The 12,805-nt window shown below is 42.8% G+C and overlaps 3 protein-coding genes across 6 annotated transcripts in view; 1 reads left to right on the forward strand and 2 right to left on the reverse strand.

Moving 5' to 3' along the window:
- The window catches only part of BUB1B (BUB1 mitotic checkpoint serine/threonine kinase B), a 43,666-nt gene extending 32,538 nt beyond the window's left edge, over positions 1-11,128 (reverse strand). For 3 of the 4 annotated variants that reach the window (XR_007774630.1, XM_050954799.1, XM_050954801.1), the window contains exons 1-8: positions 11,008-11,128; positions 9,621-9,779; positions 8,487-8,546; positions 6,390-6,534; positions 4,050-4,246; positions 3,770-3,945; positions 3,437-3,636; positions 134-228 (exon numbers count right to left, since the gene is read on the reverse strand). Coding sequence is in view for 3 of the 4 variants with exons in the window: in XM_050954799.1 (XP_050810756.1) it covers positions 134-228; positions 3,437-3,636; positions 3,770-3,945; positions 4,050-4,246; positions 6,390-6,534; positions 8,487-8,546; positions 9,621-9,760 (1,013 nt within the window). In the remaining variant the exon portion in view is untranslated. Of the gene's footprint in view, positions 1-133; positions 229-3,436; positions 3,637-3,769; positions 3,946-4,049; positions 4,247-6,389; positions 6,535-8,486; positions 8,547-9,620; positions 9,780-11,003 lie in introns of all 4 variants that reach the window. The other variant, XM_050954800.1, reaches the window with a different exon arrangement.
- LOC127051893 (uncharacterized) overlaps positions 1-12,805 on the reverse strand; it is a 119,866-nt gene that overhangs the window by 94,909 nt on the left and 12,152 nt on the right. The window lies entirely within an intron of this gene.
- Positions 1-12,805, forward strand: part of FSIP1 (fibrous sheath interacting protein 1) — a 597,082-nt gene that overhangs the window by 50,644 nt on the left and 533,633 nt on the right. The gene's annotated exons all lie outside the window — the stretch shown is intronic.

A 12,805-nucleotide genomic window follows, 5' to 3' on the forward strand; every position in this document is an offset into this window, starting at 1 on the left:
GCTACTCCCTACCATCACACAGATAAGAAGGCCATAGACTTATGAAGTAGACTTCTGAGAATTCAGGGCAGCTGTGTTCTTCTCCCCAACCCTGCCAGCTCCCACTACAAGCCTTCTGAGGCGACAAACTCACATGACTTGTTGCTGTGCAGACTCTTCCACATATGGGGTAAAACTGGGCAGCATACAGGGCACCTCTATACCAGAGTTCATGTTACCAGGAGGATGCTGAGGGAGCAGAAACTCCATGTTAGCAGCTTAAAGATTCTTTCTTAAAACACACCCACAAACTGATTTGTTCTCCTTCTCTGCCCAGACTTTTTGATGTCTGCAGTGACAACTCATTCCTTAGTCCTTAAAAATCCTGCCTCCATAAAAACCCATATTTCTCCAGCACTTCAGTTTCCTTCTGCTATGCAGTCAAGTTATAAAATTTCCAAATGGCCATCAGTGACACATACCTTTCTTTTCGACTCCTATCTCATTTCCAGAGATGCTGATAATCGTCACTACCCAGTCAATATCTTTTTCCTCTTCCACTCACTTTTCGCTTAAGATTGCCCCAATACTTCAGAAGCATAATCTCTACTCTCAGATGTATGTTTCCTGACTTCCCTATTTTCCTCCCTTGCAGATTATGAACAGGAAGTCAAAGGAAGCATCAAGTTGGCAATCCTTGTTCCTTCTCATTCCCCTTGACTTAATTAAAAATAAGGCTGTCAAGTGATTAAATAAATGGTATTCTATTGTTTAACAGTGCGACTAATAGTGATTAATTTTTTTAAATACTTTCGGATGTTGTCTACATTTTCAAATATATTAATTTCTATTACAATACAGTGTACAGTACCCAGTTTATATTTTATTACAAATATTTGCTGTAAAAAAAAGAAATAGTAGTTTTCAATTCACCTTATACAAGTACTGTAGTGCAAGCTCTTTATCATGAAAGTTGAACTTACAAATGTAGAAGAATGTACAAAAAATAACTGCATTGAAAAATGAAACATAAAACTTTAGCACCTACAAGTCCACTCAGTCCCGCTTCTTGTTGACAATGTCACCTGAAAGTTCAACCAGGCGTTCACATGGCACTGTTATAGCCGGCGTCGCAAGACATTTATGTGCCAGGTGCACTCAAGATTCATATGCCCCTTCATGCTTCAACCACCATTCCAGAGGACATATGTCCATGCTGATGATGGGTTCTGCTCAATAATGATACGAAGCAGAGTGGACTGACGCATGTTCATTTTTATAATTGGAAAGTCATGCCACCAGCACAAGGTTGATTTTCTTTTTTAGTGGTTCGATTTCTGCTGTTTCCGCATCGGAGTGTTGCTCTTTTAAGACTTCTAAATGCATGCTCCACATCTCATCCCTCTCAGATTTTGGAAGGCACTTCAGATTCTTAAACCTTGGGTTGAGTGCTATAGCTATCTTTAGAAATCTTACATTGGTACCTTCTTTCTGTTTTGTTAAATCTGCAGTGAAAGTGTTCTTAAAATAAACATGTGCTGGTCATCATCTGAGACTGCTATAACATGAAATACATGGCAGAATACAGGTAAAACAGAGCAGGGCACATACAGTTCTCCCCACAAGGAGTTCAGTCACAAATTTAATTTTTCTTTTTTTTAAACGAGCATCAGCATGGAAGAATGTCCTCTGGAATGGTGACCAAAGCATGAAGGGGCATATGAATGTTTAGCATATCTGGCACATAAATACCTTGCAATGCTGTCTGCAAAAGTGACATGCGAAAGCCTGTTCTCACTTTCAGGTAACATCATATAAAAGAAGCAGGAAGCAGTATCTCCCATAAATGTAAACAAACTTGCTTGTCTTGGTGATTGGCTGAACAAGAAGTAGGACTGAGTGAACTTGTAGGCTCTAAGGTTTTACATTATTTTTGTTTTGAGTGCAGTTATGTAACAACCACCACCAACAAAAATCTATATTTGTAAGTTACACTTTCAGAATTGCACTATAATACTAGTATTTTTCAATTCACCTCATACAATTTCTTTTGTTTATCATTTTTACAATGCAAATATTTGTAATAAAAATATAAAGTGAGCACTGTACACTCTGTATTGTAATAGAAATAAATATATTTGAAAATGTAGAAAAAAATCCAAAAATCTTTAATTTCAGTTGGTCTTCTAGTGTTTAACAGTGTGGCTAATCGCAATTAATTTTTTTGAGTTAAGCACATGAGTTAACTGCAATTAATCAACAGCCTTAATTAAAAACTTCAGGTACTGTGAAACACACTCCATTCACTTGGACCAACATGCTAGCGATGCAAACACATTTCATTCTCTTAATCAAACTGCCCTTTAACTAGTGGCAATTCTTTTCTCAGGGTTTCCATAATTTGAGTCCTTTGCTCTTTCCTACTTTTCCTTCTCTGTTTGATTTCTAACCATTTTCACTCTCATGAAACTCAGGTGGTCATATTTTCTACTGCCCTTTGACTCTTCCACATCTATTCTCTCCATTTGCTCTGACTAAATCACTCAGGTATTGGAGCGATGGAGGCCAGAAGTACCTATATAAACAAACTTTTTACTTAATTTCAGCTGCTCTCAGCTAACATCTGAGACTAAACTGCTTCATTTCAAAGAGGAGCAGCCTGAAGCACAATCTCTTCTCCCCCGGCCTTTCCCTGTCTGTCAGCAAGCCTCTCTACCTTGCTAGCGTATTGCCTTGATGCAACTTCTCCTCAACACCTTCTTGATGCTTTTGGTGTATCAACTTAACTGCCACCACTCTTAAGTCTCAGTTCTCCAGCCACCAGACCTGTGGAATGTTACTGATCCCCTTCCCATGCATATAGAGCTGCACAACCACATCCTCAAGCTGTTGCACAGGTTGTGCTGAACTAAGCCAGTTTAGCTGCAGCTAATTAATCTTCTGCTTTGCTCTCATCTCATGTCACTGGACTAACCAAAATTTGTGCGTGCGTGTGTGTACACACACACACACACACACACGCACCCCTTCCCTCCCATCCCTTTTCCTACTCCACCCTTGGCCAGCATCTCTCCTTTCCACCCCACCCTAGGTCCATAATAGGGTACGAGGTCTCTTCTGTTGCACCTTCTCGTTAGCAAGAATTAGACTCAGCAGACATATCCGTTGACTTCACAGTGGCAAGGGGAGCTTTCTTATAAATCAGTGGAGCTAAGGGGCTGGAAGCAGAGATGTGGAGATTTTTTAGGAAGTTATAGAAATAGCTTGGCTTAGGAAGAAATCTTAGATTGAGGTTTTTGTTATGCGAGTTACAATAAAGCTAAATCCTACGGGAGGAAGGTAAGTTTTACTTCATATATAGCACGTGTAGACTTAATTTGAAAGAGACTGGGAAAAATCACCTACTCTTATAACCTCCCTCCTCCTTTTTTAGCCAACCAGCCTTGCCACTCCTTACCCTGCCCAAGTTCCAAGGTCCTGCCTTCAGTTCGTTCTCTTTGGCCCTTCTTGTTGGGGGTGCTGCCCATGGCTGTGGTGTAAGTATAGGAAGCTCAGCTCTGGAGATTGAGGCTGCATTCTCATCAAATACAGCAAAATTTGGGCCATTTGACACCTGTTGAGATGTTGAATTCTGGAAGCTTCGGCCTCGGTTTGCAGCTAGATGTGAAAAGGAGACAAGTTGTATATGAATAATGTTAGGAAGTTATTTGCATACTATACTCAAGTGTATTTTTGACATCACAAGATTACTGTTTTTCAATAAGCATAAGGATTGACCAGCCGAACTTACCTTTAAGAGCATCGCCTACTCGACTGATTGGGGCTCTCACGTTTTTCTTCCCCTTGCCTTTCAGTTCTGCCAGTGAGCTCCTTTGGGTTTCAGTTATAACAGGAAGATCCAACTCCTCCTCCTCATCTTGCTCAAGTCCCAGCAGGGTCTGTCGAGAGACACGGGCTTGAAACTGCCTGAAGAAATGCAAAAAAGTCAGTGTGAATTTCACTACACAGGTTGCCTACTCAGAGCTGTACAAAACAAATCCATTTTTACTCATTCCACAGGCAAGTTTTACCTGTGATGGGACTGTAGTTTGTCTTGAGGCTCAGCCCTGCGCTGAAGCCCTTCCTGGAATATTAAATCTGCTTTCTTATAACTACCTCTCGCCTCAAGCGCCTCTGCCCATGTGATGTAGAATAACGCCAGCGATGTGCCAATTTCCTGACTGTGTAGATAACTGTAGAGGTCCAACGGTTCACTACAGTAGTTTCCCTGCAATAGCCCAGAAGTTTCAGTGATTTACTGCACCAAGTTAAAAAAAAAATTAAATAAAAATAAAGACTCTGGGTCAATTGGTGCCCTATGATGCACCTGCAAGGCTTCCATTGTTTTCAATTCAAGTTCCACAAGAGCAGACCCAAGGTTAGACATAATTCTTTGCATTTAAGAGAAATATCAAGAGTTCACAAGATGAGGAAAGCAATTGATAGAAATTCAAATATACTGCTACTAAGCAAGACTGCTATTGTTACCTATGACTCCATGCATATACTTCATGAGTGATAGAAAATTCCAGCCCATAAACTTACATATAGGCATTTTCTCTCTTTAATTTTTCTTTATAATAGTGTTTAAGAATTGTTTAAGATGCCAGACTAATGGCCCTGGAGGAAAAAATCCTGTTAATCCTCAGAACAGGTACACCCTACGTTTGGGGAATGGGAAGAGAAGCAAGAAGAAAGACTACCTCTAGCATCCAGAAGGCAATTTAGGATTTAGGGAATTAATTTAGTACCAAACTCAATTTGGTACTAACTAAGATGAAAGTTAGTGGTAGTTTTGATGTGGAATTGAATGAGCATCCTATATCATCAACTTTAAAATCACTCCTGAACCAGGCTAGATTCAGAATGGTGACCTACAAACCACCATTACTAACCTCAAGCCATCCAGATCCAGTTCGTCCAACAAATGCCCCTTGTGAAACCAGCACAACAGTGCTAATCAACATTTATTATGTTAAATTATTTCAGGTCTCATATTTTATAACTTGGGTTAGAGAAGTTACATTAAAACTAGAACCCTTCCTTCTGCCTCAGAAGCAAGCAAAGCTTTACACTGGTCTGATCTTCACTGGAAGGAAAGCAGAGTGGTTAGTATTACTGTAATACCTAGGAGACCTAGTTATGGACCAAGCCCCAACTGTGTTAGGCACTATAGTTACAGAACAAGCAAAAAAAAAAAAAAAAGCGCCTCTGCCATAAAGATCTTCCAATTTTACTTTATTTTTTTGACTGTTACATTAGTTTTGGAATTAGCTTCTTTTCACTGTAAGGCAGGTGAGTGGCAGCAGGATTCTCACTTCATCTTAACTACAGATGTGAGACAGTTCAGGATCACTCATTTTCCTACTTGAAGGGAGCAATGAAATCACCACTCTGAGGGACAAGGAAAAGGATATGAACTTTATGAAGTGTCCAAGTGTGATAGTAGCTAGAGAACATTGTGTGTCTTCTAGGAGTAACAATCTTGGCTAACAGAAGACTTAGTCTCCCCCTACCGGGGCGATGCAGAAGAGAGGGTAATAGGCGGAAGGAACCCGGTTCTGGGAAGCAAAAAGTGCTTCAAAAGGATGTGCTGCCTCTTAGCAACACACAGGGCATATGCAGTGGAAAATGAGCCCCCTAAAGAAGCATGTGGACTGCTATTGCATATGGTGCACCTGCGCCTTTTAAAAAAAAAAAAAACAAAACATGTTTCTGAAATGTTTTTGCCTGCTATTGTTATGACATTTAAGACAACTAAGAAAAGATTACAAGAGAAAATTTTCTTCTTTCCATTTATGCTGTGTACTCAGTTTCACTGTCAGTTTCCTCTGTTTGTGTCTGTCTTCCATGCAGCAACAGGGGAGAGAAGAAAAACATCAAAGGACGAAAAACCATGAGCCATTCTGAGGCTTAGGGGCAGATATAGTAGCTGACACTTCATTTATCCCTCACTGTTCATATATTTAAAAAAAAATATTGGCTAGATTTCAAGTCAGCTGCATTCCTTTAAGCTTATTCTGCTCTGTTTAACTGATCAGAGAATCGAGCTGCATCAGTCTGAAGAAATATGTAGTTTTTCAAATGAATACTTCTGAAGAAAGCCAGGTACAATTTTTGTCCAGGCTGAATGACACCAGAAGACTCCTGAAGATTCCATTGGCAGAGAGTCTTTGAATGACAGATTGGTATATGAATCCTATATTGTGAACAACTGTCACGTGCCTGATAGAAGTGTAAAGAACTAATCTTAAATTTGCACTGGTAGCAGTCACAAAATGCACTGTACAAAGAAAAGCAGTTCAGTAACATCCAAAAGCTTCAGAAAATGCTTAAGAAAGTACCTAAGAGAACATCAAAAGGATACTTACAAACTTGAGCCAGAGACTGAGATAGCGAGGGTCTTTGTAATATCTCTGCTGCTCATTCAGTGCTTTTACAGCTCTCTCCAGAACAGCTGAGAGATTGCTCTCTTTTCCACCTTGAGGGAATGTTTGCTCTGTCCATTTGATGTACCTGTAGATGGTATAAAAAGAGGCATCTTAATTTCTATATATTATGAAGAGAAAAGAAGAAAAATTTGGTTTATAGTACTGAGAAAAGATAGATCATAGATTACACTGCTCTACAGCCAAAATGCTTCTGAAATAAATGTTGTCCAACTTTACTAATTCTGGGTCACTGAGAACGAAAATGATGCTTAAAATTGTTGATTGGCTCTAGTTTTCAAGATATACTATTGGGTCAGTATATATGACCCTTGACTTGGGAATGGTGGAGGATAAGTGAGTTATAAAGGGAAGGGATCTCAGTTTAAACCAGAAATGACTAAAATACATCTTTGACTGCATCTATGAATAAAGCTATGACTGGGTTTGGACAGTACTTGCTTTTTAGGCAAAATAATGAATGATGCAATCTGAAGCTGGTATTGCGTCATACATGATATGAATTGCAGCATGTTATTCCTAGAAGTCATAGATGATGCAATCATAACAAAGCTTACATCACTCTGCTGAACAAATTGCCCTATATCAGCTCTAGAAATCACAGTGTTGTGCTCTCTTATTTGTCAGTGTTTGATTTTGCAAAGGGACACATTTCTGTTTAGCCAAAGTGAGCAGAGATGCCTCGTACTTGTGTGAACAGTGCAGATAACTTCTACTATGTTTGTGGTGAAGTGACTTTTGCATCACAAAAGCGCAGTATAACCACTATGGTTAAGAAAGCCTATCACCTTTATTTTGGCTGCAAAATTGGAGATCAGGACAAGAGGTGGGCCCCACACACATGCTGCAACACTTGTGCAACAAATCTTCGCCAGTGGTTGAACAGGAAAAGGAAATCTATGCCTTTTGCAGTGCCAATGATTTGGAGAGAGCCAACAGCTCAGACAAGCAATTGTTACTTCTGCATGGTGCCTCCAGTTGGGAAAGGTGTGTCAAAGAAGAAAAAAGTGGACTGTGCATTATCCAAACATTCCATCAGCTATACGCCCAGTACCCCATGGAGAAGGACTGCCGGTTCCTGATGCACCAGAATCATTCTCACTTGAGTCAGACGAGGAAGAGGATGAAACTTCTGGTCCTGAACCATCAATGTCACAGGACCCACATTTTCTCCCATCCTCCTCCTCTGAACCACACCTCATAACACAAGGTGAACTGAATGACCTTGTCAGGGATTTGGAACTACCCAAGAGTAAGGCAGAGCTGTTGGGCTTCAGACTACAGCAGTGGAATCTCCTGGCAGGCTATCAGGGCAAATGGAGCCCATCAGTGCTTGCAGACTATTGCTGGACAGTGACAAGAGATGCTCCATTTAATGAATACAAGAGACAAGCCAAGAAGCACCGAGTAGACACTGAATAGGACTAAACTATGTACATAATAGTTTTTTGCCTTTTGTTTCATAATAAATTTTATTTATATAACCCTTTTGCTGATTTTTAAAGTGTTACATAAACAGGACAGGTGAAATATCATGTAAAGCAACCATAAACACATGAAAAGACCTAGGTTTACAATTTATGATTAAAACTCTACTATCTACACAATATACCTAGACATAAAATGTAAAAACTTAAATATCTTAGAAACAGTAGCCAATCAGTTGTTTTAATTGTCATATTTGAACTCAGCACATCAAAATACACAATAAATATCACATTTTATCTCTGAAGCAGACGACTTCTCAAAAATTGTAGACCAGTGTTATTACAACAGAAGACATTTCTCCTTGTAGGCCTTAACCCATTGATCAGGGGGTTTCTGTTAACAAAATGAAAGCACTTTATTCACTTCTTGTAACATTCCTACATGAGCAGCAAAGAGTCCTGTGGCACCTTATAGACTAACAGACGTTTTGGAGCATAAGCTTTCGTGGGTGAATACCTACATGAAACTCTCTACAATTTCCAACTATTAGAGATTTTACTGTCCCATTCTAGCAAAATAAAGATTGCCTACCTGTCCCAAACATCCAATGGATCATCCCCAGAATAAAAGCGGATTTCAGATTCAAATCCCCTAGAAAAAATACAACATGATATGTAAACAGTAGTTCAGTAACTACAAAGATATAGTTAACATGGCAGAAAACAAGATCTTCACTCCTATTCAAATCGCTGAGACTATTTCTTCGGAGACAAACTTGTTTATTTCTCCTGCAGCAGGACCCAATCCTGCTCCCACTGGTGTCAAAGGAACCAAATTAGGCTCTTAAACCACCCTTGGACACAAAGTTTTCTAGTACTCTGACATTTAACAACAAGGAGGGATTGGAACAGCCTTTCAGTGCACATTTCCAAGTTACTATCCTGACAGTCATATGGTCCCATCAAAGAGGATTCTTGTACCCTGCTATGGGAAGTTACCAGGGAGGGAAAGATAATCAACTGACAGGTAGCCCATTTTGATGGATTATTATAGTGGAGAAGTGTTTTTCCCTGACAAGTAGCCGCCCTTACTAGATTATTATGGTAGGAGTTGCGTACTCCCTGTTCAGTACTTTCATTTGGAAGATTATTATAAAGCAAAGGGGGAAAAAAGAAGGGACATCCTCCTGTAATATTTGTATATTCCTCTTTAGAAGAATATTCAGACACAAGAGATTCTCCTTAGTGCAGTGTTCTCAAACTTTCTTATTGATGACCCCTTTCACACAGCAAGCCTCTGAGTGCGACCTTCCCTTATAAATTAAAAACAACTTTTTTATATATTTAACATCATTATAAATGCCGGAAGCAAAGCAGAGCTGTGGTAGACGTTGACAGCTCATGACCCCCCATGTAATAACCTCGCAATCCCTGAGGGGTCCCAACCCCCAGAGTTTGAGAACCCATGCCTTAGTGCTTGCAGTTTAAACGTTCCACTATTGAACCATGAAAGAATTCTCTCTGGCACCAGCCCTTCATCTATACATTGCATAAAAGGCAAATTCCTTTGACAGCTTTAGTTTGCTACAACCATACACAGCAGCATTAGTAAAGACTCAGACCGTACTTCTGCTCCCTACAGTCTTCTTATAGCCAGGAGACTAATGGTGGAAACTCAACAGAAGGTACAGAAACACTGATGAAAATAGGTCAATATTTTACTCACTGTTTTTGTTGCTGAATAGCTGTGTGGCTGGAAGTCTCCTGCTGAGCCAAGACTTCCTGCAGGGTAGACATGACCCTCCCCTGTCTCAAGGGTTGCACATTCTCTTTACTCAGCTCCCACTCATTCCACTCCTGTGACATGGTGACCTCTCCTGAAACACTGCACAAGAAAGTAAACAATAGAGAAAGGGCTATCCAGAGCTTCAGGTGCTAGCCTGGGACTTACTTGACGCACCCAATTCTCTGCTCTGCCACAGACTTCTCGCAACCTCAGGCAAGTCACTTAGCTCTCTCTCTGCCTCAGTTCCCCATGTGCAAAACAGGGATAACAGCACTTTCCTGTGTTGCAAAGGTTTCATGAGGATAACTGCATTAAAAATTGTGAGGCAATTAGATGCTACAGTAAAAGGGGGTGGGCCAGACAGATAGAATACCATGGACTCCTGTTATACTCTTATTAAAGCTACAACTTGAGAAGAGTGAGGATGAGAGAGAGACCTTTGATGGAGTATTAACTAAATGAACCACCAACTTTAAGTGTTGGCTGAAAGAGCACAGCCACTGGGGCTCTTCCATAGACTTGGAAGAATTCTATGTTTTATAATTTTGACAGATAATATAGATGCTTATTTTAAACATTTTTCCTATTTACATGTTCAATTGCATTAAATTATGGGTTTTAAGCATTTTGTTTCATTTTTATCAATTTACATTTTCACAGTTGCAGGAAATTAGGGTGACCAGACAGCAAGTATGAAAAATCAGGACAGGGGGTGGGGGTGGGGGGGAATAGGAGCCGATATAAGAAAAAGACCCCAAAATTGTGACATCTGGTCACTCTACAGGAAATGATGCCGGGGAGGGGGGGCAATAAGTACTGACTGACAGCAGAGGTGGGGATTCAAAAAGGTAACGCTTTATAGAACACAATCTCTCAACATCACAGAACAAAACTATACAAACTAAACCTCTTTCAATCAGAAGCTCTGGAGCTGTGTTTTTTCTTACTTTGCCTGTGGGTAAGGGGCAGTAACGATGGACAGAAACGTGTTTCTGTGGGTTTGCCGGTGCAGGGTGAAATCCTGGCTTTGCTGGCATTTACCAATAACAATCTAAACCTGCGGGGGGGAGGGGGCTCAGCAGCGGCCCCCATTGCTCAGGGCGGGCGGGGCTGGTGCATCTGCCGCACGGTGGTTTGTAGACCCCCCACCCCTCCTCACGGTGAAGGGGGAGACCGAGGTTCTGAGATCGCTGGGGCACGTCCGAAGGCCCAGCCCTTCCTGGGACCCCCCGCTGAGCCACCCCGGCGCCGTCCTGCCCTTAGCGCTCCCCGGGCCGCCCCGCAGAGCCCACCCAGGGGCGCTTCCCCTCGAGCCGCGCTCACCCACCCGGCGCGGCAATCACGGATCCGCGGGCCACGGACACCAGCTCGGCGCCTCTAAGTCCTAACAGCCGCCAGCTCGCTCCGTTCGAAAGTTTAAACTTCAACCGCCACCAGCCTCGGCGCCAATGGCCGGTCCCTAGTCCCACGGACACATCTGATTGGTTCCGCAGCCCGCCGGAAGCTCCGTGAGCAGAAGCGTAGTTTTCGCTGGGCCCATTTTGCTACGGCAGAGCGTGGGGTCGGGTCCGGCCCCTGTGCAGGGGGAGTCCGAATGCGGGTTCTTTCTAGTGCTGCTGGCCGCAGCATGACAGGGTTCAGGCTGACCCCGGCCCTTCATTAAGCTCAAGCCCCACAAAATTGCTGGTCGGGCTCTGGCCCTCAGCCGGCAGGGACAGCATCAGGGTTGCCAACCAGCTAATCCCACAGACTCCCGTGCCCGCCCCTGCTCACTCTATTCCCTTTCTGCCCCTGCATGCTCTCTTCCACCCTCACTCACTTTCACCAGGCTGGGGCAAGGGGTTGGGGTTCAGGAGGGGGAATGGGCTTTGGGAGGGGGCTAAGGACAGGGGGTGAGGTGTCCTGGATCTGGCCGGGTGGTGATTACCTTGAGCAGCTCCCGGAAGGTAAAATGGGAGAATTTCCTGAGGCCTGGAAAAGGGACAAATATAGTGTCCAGCTATAAGAAGGAAAATAAGGACAACCGAGGAAATTACAGACCAGTCAGCTTAACTTCAGTACTCAGAAAGATAATGGAGAAAATAATTAAGCAACCAGTTACAAGGGATGCCAAATAATCCACATGCACAGGAACGTTTATCCAGCCTTCAACAGAAAAACAATATGTGGACATTCAGAAAAGCTTGGCTAAGGTTACCCCACCCAAAGGATGTCTCAAGATGGGCCTACATCCTCCAATCATACCTTTGCTCTTCTTAACTTGCAGTGGCATATCTTGGAGGAAAAGGGGAATGGGTAGGTCTCGGGGACAACTATACCACCTAGTGTTCGGTTAATCCTCAGTCTGACTGAGTAACCAGTTCCCTTCATTGATGCTCATAGTTAACTACTGAGAGTTGCGTTCAAATCCCTCCTACCATGACAGTTAGAACCATTAAGTTATCTTTATGGAAAAGTGCCACGCTATTCCTGCAAACAGTGCTGCATCTCGCAACAGTGCCACTACAGCATGTGGGGTAACAACTGAGTAGAATACTGTCAGATTTTTTTAAATAAAAGTTGAAAGGGAAATTTAGAGAGAGGGATCTCACATGGTTGAGATTTTCACCTTGCATTAAAAAGTATCAGACCAAAAAAAGTCACCCGGGGTGCTACTGCATCAGAGCAGGCCAGTCCTCACCAGTTGATGAGTACTGATTGGACTGTAGGGGAAACAAACTGCTTGGCTAAGCCCAAGAGAACCAGATCTCTCAGCTGGGGAGTGAGACACCACTGGCCCAGGGCTGGGGAGAGCCCTCTCTCCTCACTGCAGCCTCAGAACTGGGAGAGAGGCCCTGGGCTGAGGGGATTCCTCTCTCCGTGTCACAACCCACACTGGGAGAGAGCCCTCTCTCCCTGCCACAGCCCCAGGGCTGGGGGAGAAGCATCTCTCCCCACCACAGCCCTGGGGCTGGGTGAGAGGTGTCTCGCTCTGCCACAGCCCCAGAGCTGGGGGAGAAGTGTCTCGCCCCGCCACTGCCCCAAAGCTGGTGGAGAGATGTCTCTCCCTGCCGCAGCCCTGCATGCCCCAAGCTTTCCCATTGCTACCCCCACCTCACCCCATTGCTCCCAACTACCCCTTATTA

This window comes from Gopherus flavomarginatus, chromosome 5 (genome assembly GCF_025201925.1).
Source record: "Gopherus flavomarginatus isolate rGopFla2 chromosome 5, rGopFla2.mat.asm, whole genome shotgun sequence".
NCBI lineage: Eukaryota > Metazoa > Chordata > Testudines > Testudinidae > Gopherus > Gopherus flavomarginatus.